General features: G+C 43.5%; 1 protein-coding gene across 2 annotated transcripts in view; it reads left to right on the top strand.

Moving 5' to 3' along the window:
* LOC118769581 (rab11 family-interacting protein 5-like) overlaps nt 1-21,442 on the top strand; it is a 53,487-nt gene that overhangs the window by 24,793 nt on the left and 7,252 nt on the right. The window contains exons 2-4 of one of the 2 annotated variants that reach the window (XM_036516737.1): nt 11,107-11,615; nt 12,545-13,160; nt 17,466-21,077. In XM_036516737.1, the coding sequence (XP_036372630.1) occupies nt 11,107-11,615; nt 12,545-13,160; nt 17,466-21,077 (4,737 nt within the window). The remainder of the gene's footprint in view (nt 1-11,106; nt 11,616-12,544; nt 13,161-17,465; nt 21,078-21,442) is intronic. The other variant, XM_036516738.1, reaches the window with a different exon arrangement.

The raw sequence follows: 21,442 nt of genomic DNA, 5'->3' as shown, positions 1-21,442 counted from the left end.
CATACTAGCCCCAATTCACATGCTGTGCTTTGCATGCATTCCTCCAGAGGCCTTAATATGTGAAGCCAGTGGTAATAGATTGAAAACACATGTGAATGTGAATATGACTGCTTTATTTCCACTCGTTGGGAGAACAGTTCACATATAGGTTTCTAGGAGATTAAATATAATATAGTAGCTGCTGTGGCTGGGAAGGTACAGCAGACACTGTAGTAGAAAACAGTTTGCAATGTGTGAGGCAATAATCAGCCAACGTCTTGAAATGACATCAAACAACATCTATAAACAGTTATGAGCTTACATGTTCAATGCAATCCAAACATCCAAGTTAAAGGCCTCTTAAGTCTTCTCTTGTGGGGCAGGGGGGAACATTGAGAAGATCAGTACCCAGCTGCCTCTTTATTTAACATGTACGCCTTGCACTAACAAATATTTATATGTTCTGAGACTTTTCCTCATTGAGTATTGAAGTTAAACCTCAGGGATTGTGTTTCTGTTACACAAAACCTGACACAATCCAAATGGGGCCCCTTTACAGTTGATTTTAAATGTTTACCACATCGAGCTAAAACATTTCCATTTCCTACTTTCTGAAGTACCACCCAAAGTGCATTTCAAAAGTGTCCGGGTTAAAAAAGGCAGTATTTCAAAACTCTCTGTTGTGTCCTTGTGAAGAAACCCAAAGATGTACTGAGAAATGAGCTGTAAGCAAGCAGCAATCAAATGGGGTAGAGAGGGAATTACTCAGCCCATCAGCACAGAACTCTGTGCTGAAGTCTCACTCAGGAAACAGAGGACCTGAAAGATGTGTGGTATGAATCACTCTCTCAGGTTCACTTGTAAGCTCCCTGCTCAGCGTTCCACTGGCAGACGTTCTTGCTGTGTCAATGGCATTTTCTCAGAGGGGGATTTCCCAACTGACAACCAGTGGAGGCAGATTTTTTTTTCTTCCCCACTCCTGCCGCATTTCTTCAGCTGCATCCCCGGGGCTTCTATAAAGGGCCCCAGCAGCTTCCGCAGTCCCCTCTGGTGAAATGTGTGTAGTCCTAAGTGTTGCACTGTGTTCGTTGATATACACGCAATCTGTAGACACAAAGCGCAACCCTGCAATGAATCAAGGCTGACAAAAATTGATGCTCTACTGTTCTGGTCTGAGTATTTAGTTTACAGAATCAAGCAACATATAGCCCACAATTTAAAAATACAAATATGATCAAATGCAGTACAAGCTGAATATCGCCAACTGTAATGTGTCTTTGTATCTATGTATCCCTGTTTAGGCCACTGGTTATACATAGGCATGGACACAATGCACAATGCAGTCAACTGACATTGGACTAAAGGAATGTTTAGCTCTGTTTCTCTGGAAGGATTCACTGTTCTGATAGAAGCACTCCAGATTCTTAAGGGTGTGTCGTTTATCTGATGGAATGTTATTGGCTTTATAAGAACATTATTCTGTAGATGCTTGTGGACCTCAAAGGATCGTGGAGGTGTTGTGGGCTATGTCAAAGGTCAAATTCTCCTTTAAAAAAGGGCCAAAATGTTTTGCTGACCCATGTAAAAAGCCTACATTTTGGAGGCCTTCCACTAAGGTTCTAAGTAATTCTCCACTATTTGCCATCATTTTGTTGCTGAGGGTTGTTCTGTCATTCCAAATGTCCTCTTATACATGTCATTTCCTTTGTTCTGCATGTATTAAATGAGCATACATCATTACATTGTTAGATAAATTCCTCCAAATGTGCCAAGGTGTTTCCCCGTGTGGGTGCTGCGTGTGGACACTTCATCCCAAGGCTTCAGTGCACTCCTGTTTCCATGTGGCAGTTGTTGCATTCCTCAGCAAATGTCCAAAAATTCCTCTCGTTTCCTGCCCGCTTAACAGATTCCTGGCCTCAACTGCTGTTAAAATACAGCCTTGCATGAAAGAGAAACAGGAAAACAAGGGAGCGTGAAATTACCATAACCATAGGCCTCAGAGTGAAGTGGGACCTGAGCGGTTGAGAAATGGACCCACAAAGTGCTGTGGGTGCTGGCTTTTAGTTGAGGTACGCCACTCTGCATGTTCTGCGTGGGACGTTTCTGGTGTCGGCCTGCATGTGTCAGCGGCGACCTGTTTTGCTGTTTTCTGTTTCAGTAGGCCAACTTACGCCCAATGCAGTGACAGAAAGGGAAAGGCCTGGTTTCTTGGTTTGACTGCCGCATACACACACATACTCAAGCAGACATTTGCAGATACACTGAAACACTCACATGCAGTGTCTTTTAATGTCGGTTTCAGCATGTGTATTTATAGATCCTGAGTTGCAGGGGGCTGAGACCATTTGCTGGAGAGCAGACCCCCGTTAGAGGTGTTGACCTATGGTGACCTATACCCACTTTGTTCCCACCAGAGCCCCTCAGGGGATCTTCCTAATATGCACTTTCCCACCCCTGGCAGAGGTTTTCTGTCCAACATTTTCGAGGAAGCAATTCTAAAATTGCATTTTATTTTGCTTAAGAGAAGCACAATTATTAAAATGGCAAGTATTAAAGTAGTAATTGCAAATACTACCAATTTTACCTTCTTGCAAAGGCTTTCTGTTTTCATTTCTCAATCAAAACATGCATCATCCTACCAAAAAGTAGTGCTGCCAAGGCACACATACTGTGCATTAAATGGCATATTTGAAGACGTTGTGTTTTAGCATCTTCTTTGGAGGGGTGAGGGTTAACCTCTTTTGCCCAAATTAATTTAATATGCCTATGAAATGCTCAGACAGAGATGAAACCTAACCCTCCTTGGCACCGTACAGCATAGCTGAAGTGCCCTGGAATGGATGCATTCTGTCCTGTGCGCTGGTCATGCCTCTCCCTCAGCCCCTTTCCTCGTTCAACTGTTAGGATCAACCATCATTCACCTCCATCTAATTGATCATTTTAGCAAAAGAAGTATTTATGACCACAAGTAAGAGAGAGAGTGGTATTTCTGTGGCAGACGTAGCATTGTCAGATGGCCACAGCACACAGTTAGCCTTAGCATTAGCACCAGAATGTTACATAAATTTGGGTTGTTATGTGGTAACCCTGTTATATGTGGAGAGGATCCAAGTCCCTTGTGATGGCCGCCTTCTGTTGTATGATGGCAGCCTGAACAGAGAACAAATGGCTAATGAGTGAGGCGAGCTGTAAACAGGTTGCATTAATAACGAGGAGCAGGCTTGCCTGAACAGGCGAGGAAAATTCCCAGAGCACCCCGTGCTGAAACTCTGTAAGGGGATTGACCGTGTGATGATGTCAGTTCTTCATTCAGTCACAAGGAAATGGATTTTTCACATCTCAGTGTCACAGTTATTGCAATGCACAAGATTTTTTGACATTTATGCAGACTGCTACTTGACACTAGAATTATGATGCGATGCAATATAATACACTGTAAATATCCTTTACATCCTGGGTAGAGTATCACATAAGTATCCATTTTGCCTCACATAATAAGTTATATTTATGGCATGTTTCTGACAAAAATAGAAGTTTATTCTGTAGTTGATGTTAGTGATATTACCTTTGGTAAAACAGTTGTAGACCAGTGTGGATGAATGTTCCTGTTGCATGTTGTTCTTTTCCTTTCCTCTTAAAATGTTTATCCTTGTACTGCTTTGTATGCAGTACAAGTTTTTGATAAGACAGATGTGTGAGCATCTATTTCACTTAGCTCTGGGTGCTTCTGGATTTCGGATGAATTTCGATAAGGCTGTTGACTGTCTGGCATGCAGTCTTGGCTGTCTTGCAGGAAATGACTGTGCATTGTGAATAGTCTCTCCCAAAGTCCTGCACTGAAACGCATTAGATAAAAGGCACCAGCAGATCCCAGGAAATGGGCAGGCCTCTCAATTCAGGTTTGTGATCTGGGACTTGTTTTCCTGTCGTTGTTTTGGCTGCCTCCATCAACCAAGGCAGAATCGAGCCTTGCTCCCAGAGCATGCTCGGTAAAGTTGCATGTTTTTTTTCTTTTCCATGCAGTTGAATTCTTCTTCTGCTGCCTGTGTCTGTGGCAGTGTTTATGTCTATGTAAACCATTAATACTCATGCATGCCAATACAGCTGTTTTTCACTATGGTCATGTAGTGCAATACAGTGAAGTGGGTGCTAATTGAAGGATAGGCAGTACTCCACTGATGTCGTTCAAGCAACTCGGCTCTTAGATGAGTTATAGTGTGTCTGAGAACAATGTAACAAGGGGACATTGGCTGGGTTACTCATCTCTATCCCAGGCAGAACAGAGCAAATTAGTTCCAGTGCTGCGGGCTCCTGATCCACGAGGACACTACTGAATTCAAACCTGGGCTTTGTCCACTGAGACGCTGGACGCTCAAGAGCCCTGTATGTGTGTCTGTTGCTGTGCTGTAAGTGTGTTTGCATGACTGTTTTTGTGTGGGAGTGTTTGTAGATGTCTTGCTGGTAGACCCCTAGGCTGAGACTACACCGCACAACAGTGGGGTGAGGGCATCCAGTGGAGCCCCAAAACACCTTAAAACCTGCTCTCTCTTCTGTGGTCTGCTGTTGCATCCATACAATACAGATTGAGACTCACTGACAAGACTTACTGATCCAGTGTATGTGGATGTTTAGTTCACTTTTTGTTAAGTGAACTAAACATTATGACAGATTTGCACATGCAAAGTTGTTTCATGAAGCTTAATAATGTGTCTGTGATATATTTATTTTTTATCTGAAAGCCCCTGAATAGCATGAAAGAAAATGTATTGAGAATATCAGTACTTTGTAAAATTTTATGAGCAAAATCATTGGTGCTGAGTCTACATTGCCATTTAGTTCTCTTGGTATGATAGAGAGAAATATTTCAATAATGGACAGGCTGGAACATTTCTCTGTTTTGAAATGAGTAGGAAATTGTAACGACAAAGAGCTGATTTAAGTATACAAAATGTTCTTTGATAAACAGTATTGTGCCTAAAACACCGAGGGCTTTATATGAATATTGAGACCCAGATGTAGAAGACCTGGGAATAAAGGGCTTGATATCGGCATCAGAATGAGTAATTAAATTAAGTATGTGTGCGTGTGCGTGTGCGTGTGCATGTGCATGTGTATTGTACAGGCAGTGGCCGAAGCACCACTAACCTTGATATGAAAGTAAGTGGAGCTCTTCTGTCCAAAAGAGGAAGAGGCTGGGGTGAAGTTTTGCTGTGCAGCCGCTGTGGCCTTCAGGAAGAAAGAGCTGTTTGTCTGTGATCACAGAGATGATCTTTTCCTTTGGCCGTCTTTCATGTGAATCCTTTATTTTTTTAATCTTGCAGTATGACTCCTCTTCACAGCCTAGCTGTTTCTCTGGCTGCTGGAAGACATACTTTCACTTCAGGAGGCCCCTCACTCCCTGTTGGCCTTCCTCAAGCTGATGAGACACGGCATAAGGGAATGTTCAGTATTTAATGTATCTGCAGTAATGTATATGCATACAATCCTCATCTGTGGATGCAGTGTATTTTTACACTGTCTTGCCTTGTCTACAGGAAGTATGGCCCACATGCAAATCCAGGCATGTAGGCTATCTTAGAAAAATGACAGTAAAAAGCTACCTACTTGCAGCTGTAAATTGGTTTGACCTGAGGAATTCTAATATGAAACTAGTAGCAGTTTATTACATTTTTAAATTGTTTACAGATTAATTACTTTTGCAAGTTTAAAAATTTCAGTGATGAAATATGCCTGCATGAGGCTAACCATGTTTAAGTGGTGCTTGCTAATGAGTTTAATCTTCACACTGTAAAATGAATGACTAGCACCTCACTTGAACCTCAACAGTGTGTTGTGGCACTGATGCATGTTTGAATGTGGTCAGTAGTGTCCTGTTAGTAGAACTTTACTCTTCTTAATCACACCTTGTAAGTCAATCTGGATAAGAGCAAAATGACAGTGCAGTGACATCTGCCTTCCTGTCAGGTAGAAAAATATAAAATAAAGATACTGAAATCTTTAATTTACATGTCAGAAACAGTCAAAGGCTATTTATTGAGAGAGTAATATAGAATATGTCAGTTATTTTTTCAAATAATAATAATAATAAAAAATTGGCACATCTTACTTTCAAAGTTCCTGTAAACAAGAAAAAATATCTGACATCAATAAGGATGCAGTTGTGTCTCCTAGCAGTGATATCCCATCCCATGCTCAATGCTGATGAATTGTTAAACCATGTTTCTGACATTTACCATGGAAAAATAAACGTAGTTGCTGTCAGCTCAGTTGTCTGACAGGATATGCTAATTATTAATCCGTTCAAAAATTGAGTGCAAATGCATTAATGGTTTGCTGGCAGCTACCTTAAGAAATGGTGCCCAGTATTACCTTTTAAAGTAGCAAGCTTACTAATACTGATTTACAGCTTGTTTTTTAGGGCTACTATGTCTTTAAAACACAATGTGGAAAAAGGCTGCTTTCAGCTACCTACAGCTAAAGTTAAAGCTGTCAGGTCCATGAACGATACCCTCTCAATCATAGCACTCCTGTCTGCTTACAGTGGAGATGTACTGTACGTTGTTCTGGTTTAGCTTTTGCTTTAGTATGGAGCTTTTGTAAAATGACCAGAGTACTTGTAGCATGGAACCAACGTAGCAGTATTACACTATGGTCATTTACCTACTTGAGGTGCAATTGTTAACATGTATTCGTTATTATTAAAATTTTTATGTTCGACTTTGAGATTGCCATTCCATGACTCTTGACTAGAATGTGTTTAGTGGAATCCATTTGCTGTCGTACAGATTAGAGTGGAATGGTCTGAGCTTCTCTAAATATGAATGCTGCTCAGCCAATGACTTTAGAAGTTAGGTTTTGATTTTGAAAGGTGATGAATACCCAAATTCACATTTACACTATTAGCCACACCTTCAACAGATAAAGAGAACCTGCAGTAGAGTCTAAGAACAGTGATGGCCTAGTCAGATCAAGCATTTTTTTTAATGTAGAGCTTGTTCATCTGAATGACTTCCATTTTTTGAGTCTCAGTTGTGTGGTGCAATGTATCGGTTTTCGGTGAGGTGTTGGTGTCAGAAGTTGTGGGCGGGACTGAAGACCATGAGGCATAGAGGAAAGTAGGCCAAGTCATCTTTTTCACTCACCAACTCACCATTCCACCCATGTCTTATAAAATGCGAGACTCAAATGTTACCAGTTAAGTTTGCAGTTGTTAGCAATTTAAATAATCATACAGAGATACACGTTTTTGGCCATTTTACACCGTAGCCTTAAATTTTTTAAAACAAAATTTTGGAGGTGAGAGGGTTTTATTAACCAGTGCATATTGCATGCCAGACACAGACAATTTTTTTTTCTGTTTGTTTAACTAGTGTGCATTACATATGAGGTGAATGAATGATTTTGCAAGGTGACTCTGAGCGTGCTGTGTTTGTTGGCTTGTACTGTGATGCTCTTTGCGTGCAGTTCTCACACATCTGTGAAATGTTTTCATTACAGTAAACAAGCAAATCCAATTACTTCTAATGCACCACAGGTCTCATATACCACAAACAACATATTGTTAACCGTTTAGTTGAGTTATTTCAGGGTGTGGGGGCAGGCTTGAACAATGTCACATTTTGCCTGAAAACTTTTACACTTTTGTGTTTTTTTTTTTTTTTTAGTTTTACTTAAGTTGATAATTTAAGGAAGTTAACAAGGATTTTAAGAAGGGTCAGAAAAATACTGCACAAAGTAACTCTTCTGTATCTGGCAGTATTGGCTGTAAAAATCCCAGTGCTGTAAGTGGGACTCAGAGTATGGCAAAAAATATCAAATGGAAAAATGATCACTTCAAACAAACTTTGTGAAGCAGTGAGATATGTGAACACATGATGGATCTGGAAGATTGATCATGTGCTTCACCAAATGAACACCCAAAAACATATCAAATGCTTGGATCCAATATGGGCCTCATTCTGGTGACTTTGAGGAATTCCTCCTTGACCTTGGGTTCCCACAACATTTAAATAGGCACTAGTTAAAGAAACCAGTTTTAGAGCCTCTGCTGATCAAAAAAAAAACAAAAAAAAAAAAACAAAACAAATCTGTCTCCCTTTTTCCTGTTTTCTCTGGCAAACTGTGGAAAGGGTTGTGTCCAACAGGCTATCTCATTTCTGGGCTCAGTGTGATCTTCTTGCTCCTAACCAGTCTGAATTGAAAGCAGTTCATTCAGCAGAAACTGCTCTGCTTTCTGCAGCTGAGGCTCTGAATTCTCCCAGAGCTCCCTCCATATCTTTTGTCCAGTTCCTCCTTTATGTATCTGATGTAAATGATGCAGATAACGGTCAAGTCTTCCTAGCAACCTTAGCTGAACTGAGAAATTTGGACACTGTTCACAAGTGGGTTTCATCCTATAACGCTATAACCACTCCTACAAGTAACATGACCACTACAGGAGCCCCTCAGGGATCTGTCCTTGATCCCCCCCTTTTCCCTACACACAAAATCTCTGGGTTTGGTCTTTTACTGCCACTGCTTCTCCTAATATTACTATGCTGATGATTCAGAACTTTTTCTCTTACTTTTACTCAACAACAAGGTTATTCCCTTATGTATCCAGGTGTGCCTTGATGATGTATCTAATCAGATGGTCATTAAACATCTAAAGGTCAGCTCTTCATAGACAGTACAACAGAATTCAAGCCATCTGGCCTCCTATGCTCGCTCTGATCCCTCCCCCTCCCAGCCCTGTGGTGAAAGTGTTAGTAGTAGTAAAAAGTAGTAGTAAAATGGGTGGTGATTTAAGCATAGAAGATAAACACCTCGTGGCACTTCAAGCTTTTGAAGCAGTTAAAGCTCAGTGGTAATCATGTTGTGGCAATACAAAGCTGTGGCAGTACAAATCTGATTGCTGGAATTAGTGGTAGTAGTTTGAGGCTGTGTACCCTTTGACAGTGCTTACTCCCCTTGTAGCCATGTTTCCCACTATAGTGTTTATTTCCAAGGTGGCACTAATGGATCAGTGTCTCTGCACCTACTTACCTGACTGTCTTGAATACAGTACCCGTAAGCCATAACAATCTGCCAATTGAGTAAATGTAAATGGGAAATTAGGAGCAGGCTGAGAGACTTACCCCTTGGTCACACTAGCTACAAGAGACCGAGACAAAGCGACCGGCTACCATTCATTTTCAATCAGAGTGGGCCCGGGAACGCCCATCAAGCGACAAATGCCAAGTGCTTGTCGTCCTCATTTGTAGCTAGTGTGACCGAGAGGTTACTGTCATGTTTCTGAAACAACAACCACACATCCAGCTATACATTCCCCTCACTAATGACATAGAGTGCACAGTTATCCACGAATGTCAGTTCACCAACCCTGATAAACTGAGCCCAGATTGGAGCTGGAATGTAATATCTGGTTTATTGTAAACATTTCTGCCAGAGATTAACATACGGGCATTTCACAAATGTGTAGATGCTGGGGAATGCACATTTCTCCTGTTCTCTCAAGGGAGAGTTTGTTTTTGTATTTTTTATGCCTCTCTCCATGGGGCTGGTTTTTAGTTCCTTGTCACACACAATGATAAAAACTGCTTTCATCTTTGTAGTCAGTGATTTGTTTTGCACATCTTCATTCTGCCATATCCGTACTCCACAATGCTATAAAGGGGATTGTTTTTAGAACCATCAAATTAATATACCACAGTTTGAGATGAATTATATTTTTCAAAATGTCTCTTCTGCAGTTTTCTCAACAAATATGTTTTAAATCATTAGTTGCCTTGAAATTAAGTGCATAGCCATAATTATGCATGCCAAAGCCAGTATCTTCCTGTTGTATAAATCCATAGTTTTTTTTTTTTTTTTTTTTTTTTAAATCTCTTAAACCTCATGTCTCACTATATGACTGTCAAGTCCCATATATACGTTTTAGATTTAAAAAGTGCCCATGGCTGGCAGCTGTTTTTGTGCTTTATTTCTTGTCCATTCCTGTTTACGGTAGTTAGTATCTTGAGGATGCCCTGCTATTCGTAGCCTCAGGGTGCATTTTTGCTTTGCCGTTTAAATTGCAGATGTTATCTAGACAGTTCCTCCAGTGCAAGAGACGTAACAGCTTTGATCAGATTTTTTTTCTAGGATCAAGTCTCCAAACAGCAGGCTAAAAGCTGGGGCTTGATCAAAACCCTATCTGGAAATCAGAAAGTGTCAGAGATGACAGAGGAACGGAAGAACTGTGACTGATAACATGTACTGAGCAGTGGGCTTGTGTGTGTGCGTGTGCATGTGAGTGTGTGCGTGCGCGTAAATATATATATAAATGTTTAGTAAAGTCCTTTACATTTGCACTTACAATATCTCAACATAAGCATTCAGCCCACAGCTAGATGAAAGACAGGAGAAATGTTTCTGTTTGTACTTGTCTTGGTTGTTTCCTGAACTGTCTGCCTGAGGTGCAGTGCCCTGAAAAACTTGACAAACTATCAACGAAGGACTGTTTGGTCCTTGTGCACAAACATTAGCATTTCGCACCCTGATCTTTCCTGGAATACCTTGGCAGCTTTATTTGCTGTGGTTTCATTTCCAACTTGACGCAAGCAGCTGCATGGCAGTGTTTTCAGATGGATTTGGAATACTGGGATACGTGTTTCTCCGCCTCTTGCCCATACACGAACTTGATTCTCAAGAGGAAGGGGGGGGGGGGGGGGGGGGGGTATGGCGTAAAAGCTTAAGATTCATAATCCATTCGCCCTCAAGTGTAACTCAACAAAGAAAGGAGCTTGTTGTAATTCAATCACAAGATTATCAGGTTTTTACAAAGGCCTATAGAGGCAAAGTTATTCTCTACTGGACAATTATTATGTAATGGTCCCCACATCCGCTCCCAAAATGTGGTCTTTGGTTAAGACAGCCTTGTATGTTGTACTTCACAATGCCTGCTAGTAATTTACAGTGTTGTCAGCTAATCCCTGTTAAAACCATACACATTCAGATTTTACTAGGTGACCTTGTTCCTTATTTAGACATAGAAATAAACTGGGCTCAGAATGATGTAATGATGCAATCTGTTTGACCTTGCAGTGACCTGCCCCAAGTGCTGAAACTGACCACCAACTTTCTGTTGCCTCCTCTCTGTGGCTGCAGGTGGTACAAACTTAACTCCAAGTCAGGGAAGAAGGAGAAGGAGAGGGGGGAGGTGCAGGTGACTGTCCAGTTCACACGCAACAACCTGACGGCCAGTATGTATGACCTGTCCATGAAGGACAAGCCACGCTCCACCTTTGGCAAGCTCAAGGACCGCATGAAGGGCAAGAAGCGCGACGACGCGGAGTCGGCCTCAGCTATTGTGCCGGGCGGCTTTGGGGCGCTGGCGCGCCGACGGGGCCGGCTGCCGAGTGATGGCGGCGGCGAGGAGGACTACGAGGACGATGAGGGCGGCGAGGGCCGCCGGAGCAAGATGCGCAACTTTTTCCTCCGAGGCCGGCTGCGCAAGTCGTCGGACACACGCTCCAGCACGTCGCTGGGCTCGGAGAGCAGCGAGTCGTCGTCGCGCGGCGGCAGCCTTAGCCCGACTGCAGGCATCAGCGTGGTTGTCTCCGACCTGTCCAACTCGCCCAGCGAGAGCAGCAACCTCACCGCCGACAACAGCCCTGGTGAGACTCTCCCCAGACACGGCATTTCCCAGATGCCATTTGGGGGAGGCGGTGTCTTTTTGTAGAGTTTATTTTCAGTGTGTTTACTATAGGGATCTTAAGTATTATAAGCCTATGACTGAACATAAATGAAGGTCAGGCACTTTTGTATGCTTCTTGCCAATGGAAGGCTGGGCTGCAGAAAGAATGCACTTGTTCATACCTCTTATGACAGCTGCAATTGGGAGCATTGTCTGCTCCCAATGTTGGAACGCTCACATTCCTAGGTCAGAGGGAGTGGTGTATCAGAGCACAGAGATGAGCCCTTAGGACTTTTGGCTTGTAGATCTTGAAAAACCAGGAAAATTCAGAAATATGGATTGCACTTCATAGCTGAGGATATGGGGGTGATGACATAGTAACACTGTGATAACAGATCCCCAGAGTCTGGCCCATTACACACCGTGCAAGATTTACACACCATGTTACTAAATTATAGTGGTTTGAAGTTAGAGCTTTGAGATTTCCTTTTGAAGCCATTACCACTGACAGAGCTGAAAGAAGCTAAATTTATATTATGGGATAATATTTCATATTTCAAGTATATTTCAAAATTTTCATAATTCTGTTTGATGTGCTCTGGCTGTCAACAGCAGTGCAAGGTTCCCCCCACCCATGAGAATTATATTTGTGTCATGTCTTTCTTCCCTCCTTTCTCTCTCTCTGTCTCTCTCTCTCTCTGTCTCTCTCTCTCTCTCTCTCTCTTTCTCTGTCTCACACACACACACACACTTTGTCACTTTCTCACACACACTCACACTTTTCTTCTCTCTCTCTCACTCATGCACACACACATCACTTGTTTACACACTCTCCCTCTCTCTCTCTCCCTCTCCCCCCCCTCCTTCTCTCTCCCTTTCCCTCTCCCTCTCTCTCTGTCCCTGCTGCAGAGCACACTACCGCCCCTTCGCCCAAGCTCCTGACCCACAAGCGTGCGTTCAGCGACGAGGCCAGCCAGGTGACGGTGGCACCGCCACAGCCACGTGCCGTGGCGAGCCTGAAGGCCCAGAGTGGGGCGCTGTCCCAGTCCTCGCTGTGCATCAATGGCAGCCACGTGTACGCGGCTGAGCCGCTGGCCCCCGGCAGCTCCAGCACTGCGCCGGCCACGCTGGGGCTTCTGCAGAAGTGCTCCCCGCTCTCCCGCTCCCTGCAGAACCTCACCCGCCGCACCGAGGATGGCCACAAGGGTGGGGCCACCGAGGGCCGCCGCTGGTCCTTCGACAAGGCCGGCAAGGAGGAGAAGGCAGCCATCTCCGCTGTCCTGGAGCAGGTTGGGAAGGCCCCTGCCGAGAGCCGTCCTGTGCAACCGACCGCGCCCATGGTGACCGCGGCCGAATTGGGTGGAGAGGGGAAGAAGCCAAAGAAGAACCTGTTCTCGCATGGGAGGAGCGACTCGGCGGGGAAGAACTTGGAACAGGCCAAGGCAGAGCAAGTGCAGGCCCCACCAGCCACTGAGGAGAAGCACAAGGGATGGTTCACCTCCAAGGACTCCCAGAACAAGCCAAGGTGAGTGTGAGCCTTATTGATCCTGAATGGGAGCTTTTGGGCCTAGATATTCACACTCTCCCTTCTGGGGGTGAACAAGGTAGCAAGTCCACATTTTGTTTGATTTATCTTATTTCAGTTTTCATTCAGTGGTAACTCATTAGACCCTAATTCAGCATGTGGGCATAGGTCAGTATGTCTCTATGGAAACGGTTGCTACGGTAAGGATGTACAGAAGTGGGAAGGTCCAGCTCACATGCCTTTTCCAGGCCAAACCGATAGGTGGTGAGGGCTATCAATGTTTGCCATTGGTTAATGAAATTATAGTCAGACCACCAGTGGCTGTGATATAAGAGTAACCTTAGAGAGGTGGATTCCTTCAATTATCTGCCACAGGTAATACTTAGCATTCCTGGCCTTTTACAAGGAGAAGGTGAACCCAAACAGTATTGCAGTGCATGAAAGAGCCCCCCAATAGAGGCGCCCAATCCCCAGTGCTAGATTCTATTCTGGGGAACATTACAGAATTATAACGTCTAATGTGTTACCAATCAATTAAGCAATTAAGAACACAATCATATACTTAATTGAGAAGGTAAGTTTGGGCAGGAAGGGAAAAACTCCAGCAGGCTTTCTGTAGAGCCCTGTACCAGAGGACATGCTGATATGCATAATTTGGGTGTTGTCGATGCAATAGCCACACTGGCAATTGGGACCAGACTCCCCTTCTGAAAGGTGGCACAGAGGAGTGGTCAGCAGATGGCTCTGGGAGTGGATGTCGCCTCCATGGGTGAACCTCGCCTCTGTGTACTGGGAGGAGCAGAGTGCCTTGCCAGTGTGTGATCAAGAGAGAGATCAAGGGAAACCATAATGACAGTCATGACACAGAAACATGTAAAAGTCTTTTCAAAGCACCTTTTTTATGAAACAGCCCGACCATACTGTGATGTGGAACATTAGTGTTTGGACATCTTACACGTGACTTGATGTAAGCAGATGAATTTACAGGACTGGTCAAAATTAGATTGGAATTGTTAAAAAGAACATTTTAATCTGCATTGAGTTTCACCATTGAATGTACAGTGTATTGGGACAACAATTTCACTTTTAATCAGCTCAAATGGTTTAATTGAAGCCCAAAGTTAATTGAACAGTAGTCTTTTTGCTACGAAAATGAATTCTGTATTTTTAGTCGAGAGAAATGATTGCAGCAAACTGGTCCGGTCTGAAAAGGGAAATATAATCCTGCATGCAATCAGTGAGTACATACGATATTTCATTAGAGGGAAGTCTGGATGGTTGCCTGGCTCACTTACTGACCTGGGTCCTGTTACATTTAGCATCTGCATTGCAGATAGGGCCTTGCCCTTGTGAGATTAACTTCAGAGCTAGAACTACTTCCCTTTATTTTCTACATGCATTGTGATCTCAATCTTCATTTAGGCTGGTCAGATTTTAGTTGATGAATTTTTTGCCATCGCTTGATTAATCGGCAGGTTAATCTGGTTCACTTTTAATGAGAGTAAATGTCTGTTTTGATGCTAACATTTCTGCACAGACCACTTGCTATAATAACATTATGAAGTGCATAAACCTGTTGTGCAATACTGGGTTATGATTTTTGAAGGTACCAAGGGTTATTATTATGTTATTATGATTATGATATAAGATTTATAACAAATCTAAGCATGTTTGGAGGGCTCTGTAATGACAGTATTCAAGTGTTTCTTTGGATTTATAAGGACATATAAGGATTTACAAGAATTTTAAGTTAAGCATTTCCCAGTATTTTATGAAATATTCTCCATCAATTGTTTGTATTCTGTATAAATATTTTCTGTTAACAAAATCATGATATAATTCATTCATTTTTGTTTGAACAACTAATCACAGATTAATCGAAGGTTAAACTGATTGAGCTACCCATTTTATTAGTTAATATTACTAGCTCCAGTTTTGGATCTGATTCAGCAAATAAGATGGATACATCTGCATTTTATGACAGTACATTGGAAATGTTTTTCTGTCATCACTGGTTTAGAGGATTGTTTGGTGAGAACTTTGAGCGGTCAGTAACTGTGATAATTTAGCGGTAACAGGCAGTATCTTACTCTGTCTCAAAGACGACTGCTTTGCAGTGTCAACTAAATGCCTCCTGTCTTTGTATGTTTCCTGTTCTAGGTATGTTAAGTACACCATCGACCATGTGGTATACCCATTCTATGCATTTCTACTCTGAGTGCACAAGGGAAACTCAGTTTGGGTGTGTTCAGGGGTGATACAGCTTTAAAAAAGGAAATGAAACCAGTCGCAAGCTAAAATAAAGAATGCGCCCATTCCCTCTGAACACACACCAATGACTGACTGATTATCTGGGGTGTTAGCACAGCTCTTCTTTCTCAGGCAGTGTTATGGTCTCTCAAAAGCAAATGTCTTTACCTCTGTAATACTATGAGTGCTGTTTGTTTTATCTTCCTGCTCTGATGGGTCAAGCATTATTGTGGTTAGGATTTGTTTTGGTGCAGTCAGGGAAATCTGTAGAAGTTTATACATTTCTGTGTTCTAGTGAAGCATATCTCAGATTGGAGTTGATCTCACAGATTTTGCGTAATCACAATGCTTGCCATTTTACTTGCTGCCTTATCTTGAGTGAGGGAGGCTCTGACGAGAGCCTTCATCTGTTATGAGCCCGATGCTTCCAGCTTTAAATAAGGAGCTGAACAGGAGACTGGTGGTCATAGCGAGACTTCGACCTTCAGTGCACTGCCTGAGAAAGATAACTACAGGGTGGGGGATTTTGTTGTGGTGTCAGGGAGTTAAATGTTAATGGTGTCCCAATCACAGAAGATGTACTTACCAAATCAAATATGAATGCATTTTTCGGTGTGCCATTTCCTTTGATTTCGAGCCAGGTCCTGAGGTGCTTCTGAGTAGCAGCATTTGTTTCCCCACAACCTGCCTCTGTAGCCCTTACTGCATCCTCACTGTAGATACCTGGTACTTCTCTGACTGGTAGTAATTCCTGTGTCATCACGTCCTTTTATCAAGTCATCTTCCCCCTCTGTGTTGCATTCAGTATTACCTTGCATCATTCTACATTGCCTTTCACCCCATGGTCAGTAGCATTTTAAATGATTTTATGCACAAAGGTAAAACATAAACTATATTAATGCAAGAGTCATATTACAGAAATGCTCTACACACTACATACATAGTAATCAATAGTTTTTCACCATCCATCGTCTTGCATTGAGGTTCCTCAGTACCTTATTATTTAGAGCTTCACTTTATCTTGCTTAATATCCTGTGAAAGCAAAACATGGTGCTTAATGCATGTTTTGACCATAAGAGGTCCAAAGCCATATCCACAAACAGAGATTTTTATTGCAGATTCTAAATATTGATAATAAAAATGTCATTTTTAATGGCAGCTATATCAGAGGCTAAAACAGGATTGGAAGCATGTTGCAGTCACTTATGTTATATTCCACATGGGATTAGTATTCTAAAGTGTGCCAGAATCAGAAACACCATTTGCTGGAGATGATATAGTGTTGAACTCTGTTTTTTGCCAGTCTGATCCCCAAGGGAGATGGCAAACACTGCCTACATTGAATTGAATTAGGTTATTGGTGAAATGTTTGTTTTCTTGCAGATTAGGGTATTCATCAAGAGTTTAGGGTCTACATAAACATGCAGGGTTGTTTTCCTTAACAAGGGTAAAAATGCAACACATAGCTTCTCCTTAGAATGATGCTGAGATGCCCTTACATTCTATCGTTGATGTAGGATTTTAAGGGTGGTGGAACCAGTGCCTGTTTCCTGGAAACAAACTGGGATTTTCCCAAGGGGCCCTTTTTCAGCAGAAATCTGACCTTAATTTAGCCTGAGTAGTTTCTGATTATCCATTCCTAGTCTGGTCAGTGAAAATTTTGTTTGATTTAATTCATTTCAGAGGCAAATTGAAAGCATTCAATATTGCTGTGTATCAGCAACAAGAAACTTTGACCCATTTCAAAAACAGGCTTCAAGATAATTTTTAGTTTTTCAGCAGCTGTCAGTGTGGCATTTTCTTTAAGGCCTTGTTATGCTGAAGTCATCAAATTCCTGCTTTACAATTATAAACACTGTAAAGATACCCTTAATGAATTCCGTGTGATTATCATTTGCCCATATGTCTATTTTGGGGTACACAATTAACACTTTGGTGTAATCTTGGCTGTACCCCTTTTTTTGCTGCTGAAAAAGTGCCCTTCTTTTCTAATGTGGTAGGCCTCTTTTGGCATACCACTAACCGAGAGGACTATTTGTGCCTTCCCTCCACAGCCCAGAAGTGTCTCCTAAGTTAGAAACCAGCTCCCACCCATCACCTTGTTCCCCTGATCACCTCTCCTGTCCCCCCTCTGCTTCTGCTGTCGTTCCCGCCTTTCCGGGCAGAGCACATCACCCTAATCCTTTCACCCCCTCACCGGACACCCCACCCATGTCTCCATCCAACCCCTTTTTCACGCGTCTGCAGTGTAACCCCTTCTTTGAAGAGCTCTTGGCCGACCAGACCCTGAAATCAGCCCCCCCTACTCCCTGTCTCTCCAGTTCGGCTCTCTGGCCCTCAGCGGTTTCATCCACCCGGGCCAGTGTCCTAAATCCCACCCAAGAAAGGCCAGGGGTGGGACATGCTTTCCGAAAGAGGGAACATGCCCTCGGTTTGTCCAGGCAGAGTTCTCTCCCTGTGCCTCTTCCAAGGGCTTTGGGAGCAACGAAGAGAGAGTCACCCAACCCTTTTGTCTCTCAGTCTGTGTCCGAAAAAGCACCCGAGTGGGATGAGTCCTTTGAGGCCTTTGCCACCAGCAGATTGAAATCACAGAGAGAGCCTGTCCCTGACTGGCTTTTGGAAGCTTCCTCAACCTACAGCATGAACACCCTTCCTTTGGAAATGGCCACAGAAAAGGTGAATGATGCCATGTTCCCAGAAAGGTCCTCAAAGATTCCCATCCCAGAGACACGTCGGAACAGCTGGCTGGCCTCGATGAAAGAATTCAGCAGGAAGGAAGGGTTGAATCCTCCTTGTCTGATGGATGTGGCCTCGAAGGACTGCATGGAGGAACCACACAACTGGAATGCACCAAACCTTTTCCAAGAAGCCACAGCAGGCACAGATGTCTTCTCAGAGCTGGACCTAGAAAGGCTCCAGATGCTGGAATCACACTGTGTGCAGTCAGGTCCTGTTCTGGCTCCATTCAAGAACACAAGTACAGGACAACCCGCCACCTCACACTACAAGGAGGATTTGGAGAGCTCAGGGGGTGGCTTGTCTGAGCAGGAACGTGGTTCTCATGCAGTGGCTTTAGCTTTCTGTACTACTGAAGGGGCTAGTAAAATAAATGACTCCACTGGGAACAATCCCACTTTTTTCAGAAAAGAAGTGGGAGAGAAGACTTCCCTTCTTCCTGAAGGCATTTCAGCAGCATCTAAAATTCCCACTAATGAAGCAGACTCTTCCCTCACAGAAACACTACCATTTATTGCAACCACACAAACACAGCCATACCTCTTGGAGCAAACGAGCATGAACACAAACATTGCTGATGCACTTGAAATTGCCTGTCAAGTTCCACATAACACCTTTCATGATTCAGGTAATCACTTAACTGACCTTTCCAACACAAAGCTCACCATTACTGACTCAGCTAGTTCGCTTTCAGGCATGATTGCCAATAACACTGACATTAACCATAATAACACTAATGAATTTGCTTCCAGCACAGTTCAGTCTCTTTCTGAAATAATAATGAATGAAATGCACTCCAGCGCACCCTTCAGCTCATCTGCGGTATTGGGAGAGCTGTCGTCAGCAGACCCAATTGATCTGTCAAACAAAGTTGGCAGTCCTCTGACTTTTCCTCCGGAAGGAGCACCTTTTGAATCTTCACCCAAAGTTTCCATGACAGCTGCTGACATTCCAGCTCAGCAGTCTGGAAGTTTGTTCACTTCCACAGCACCATTAAAGCTCACTGCTGGTTCCTTAGTCAAAGTAGTTTCTACTGCACCTGGTATCACAACACAGGGTAATCAGGGTGTCTTTGTCTTAGCTGATGAAGATGGACTGGAAGGACAGAGCACTTGCACAGGGAAGGCTTTGGAGCTGCAGTCACACATACCAACACTTGAAGAGCAAGAAGCGATTCTCAAGAGGCCTATCACATCTGCCCTCACCAAAATAAGCTCAGAAGACACTTTCAGTGATTCAAAGATTAATGGTGTGGTCAAGCCAAGGCAGAATCCTGATAACATGTGCCAAGAAAACTGTAAAGAAGAGGAACCCATTCATTTGAATGTGGAAGAGTCAAGCAGAGGTTCCACTGAAGACTTCAATAATAAAAGCAGTTTAATGTTGGGTGGTCTAGAGGCAAATGAGCCAGTTTGTCTAAAATATAGTATTCCTGGCACAATTGACTTCAAAACTGCAACTGAAGATTCAGCCCCAGGCCAAACGTTTGTTTCATGTTCTGAATTCTCAGAGATGGGACATGAGTGGATTGCATTAAAAAACAATGGCCATGACATAAAGGCTGCATCAGAGGAAGACAGTGTAGAATCTTCACTTCATGTTTTGGCTTCACCTCCTGATATTTCACAAGTGCCTTTGGAGGAGGGTGCTTGCAATAGTCAGGAAGCCAGCCAGCCACCACCTAAACCTCCACGGCTTCTCTGCGAGGCTTTCCCTAATGTCCAGGGGGAGAAGGAAAGCTGTCCCCTTGGTTTAGAAAATGCAGTTCAAACCCAGGAGACTAACCCATCTGAAGAGGCAATGTCCCCTTGTGGTGCCAGTCAAACCCCAAATGTGGGTGCAGAGATAAAGCAGCAACAAACCCACCAGCCCAACATTTCCTTAGAATCATCTGATGACTTCTCAGACGTTTTTATTGAGGGGGAGAGGGTGGGTGTCAGGTCCTTAGCCACAACTTTCACAATCATCAATAGTGAGCCATCCCCTGGGAAAGAGGTGCTGCAAAGTGGCCCTGCTGCAGCAAATAACTTTACTTTTGACGTGACTGAGGAGAATTTTGATGGAAGCTGGTTCCCTGATCAGAGCCGTTTCAAATTCAAAGAGCTTGACACGTCGCATCTAGCAGTGTGGTCTGCTGATGAAGAGCATGCCATACGTTCTGAGTCTGCTCACCTGGACAAAACCGTCCTGATGAGCTGTTCTTTTGCAAGACAGGCCGGGCAAACTCACCCCAGTGCTTCTGCTTCAAAAGGCTCGATTTTGTCCTCTCAGACCTCTTTCCACACAGATGCTGACTGGAACATAATTGAAGGGATTGGGAATTGTTCTCCTCAGCTGCTAAGTACCCAACAACAGATGTGGCCATGGGCTGAGCCTCTGTCATTACATCTGTGCTCTGAAAGCAGTCTGTCTTCAACAGTATCCCAGGATCTAGTCATGGATCTAAATCCAGATGACCTTCGGAGGCCAGAAAACCAGCAGGAACAGCCAGAACCTCCAAAAAGTCAGGATCTGGCACCACTGGCAGTGCCTCAGTCAGGCAATCCATTCCTGGAGTCTGATCTGCATGAGTCCTGCCCAGCAGAGCGCTCTCTCCCAGACGGCATGGCAGCGAACATCTCTGAGGACCTCCTTGCAAAAGAGGCCACTTCCACACGAATTGGCCCTGGCATCCACACCTCATCTGATCTTTTTCTGCATGACTGTGTCCCTCGGGCTTCCTCTACACCCTCCCTGTTGGCTGAAACTAACGCCCAGTTTGCCCTTTTCCCCTGTCCCGTCCTGCCCCACCCTCCTGTGAGGCCAGCCACAGTGACCACCCAGGCCGCCACCCCTTCCTCCAATGCTCAACCAAAGATTGATTCAACGTACACGGTTTTGTCCGAGGAGACACAGCAGGCTGCCAGTCTCCTGTCCAGTCACCAGAGCAGGTGAGACCATACAGGATCGTGTAGCCTGGCCAAGGGTTAGCGCACTCCCTTTTAGGGGTTAGTCCATCCAACTTTTGCTGAAGTGGTGGCTGTAATGACAGTAGTAGTTTTAGCTTTTACTGTATTTAAAGCAACCACATCACCTCTAATACTAGTGCATTGATATGTTAATGACAGAGTATCTTCTGAAACACTGGGTTGTTGTTTGCTACTTGTTTAAACAGCAGAATGCATAGTAAGGAGATGGACACAAAATAGCACATCCTGTTCAAAGAAAGCAAAGTCTCCAGTGCTGATTTTAAATTTCTAAAAATGAAATGTAGTGCACATGGGCACTCCCTTATTGCCTGATGTTTTCTGCATTT

This window comes from Megalops cyprinoides, chromosome 22 (genome assembly GCF_013368585.1).
Source record: "Megalops cyprinoides isolate fMegCyp1 chromosome 22, fMegCyp1.pri, whole genome shotgun sequence".
NCBI classification, from domain to species: Eukaryota; Metazoa; Chordata; class Actinopteri; order Elopiformes; family Megalopidae; genus Megalops; species Megalops cyprinoides.
The sequence above is the reverse complement of the archived record's forward strand: the minus strand, read 5'-3'. Positions and strand labels throughout refer to the sequence as shown.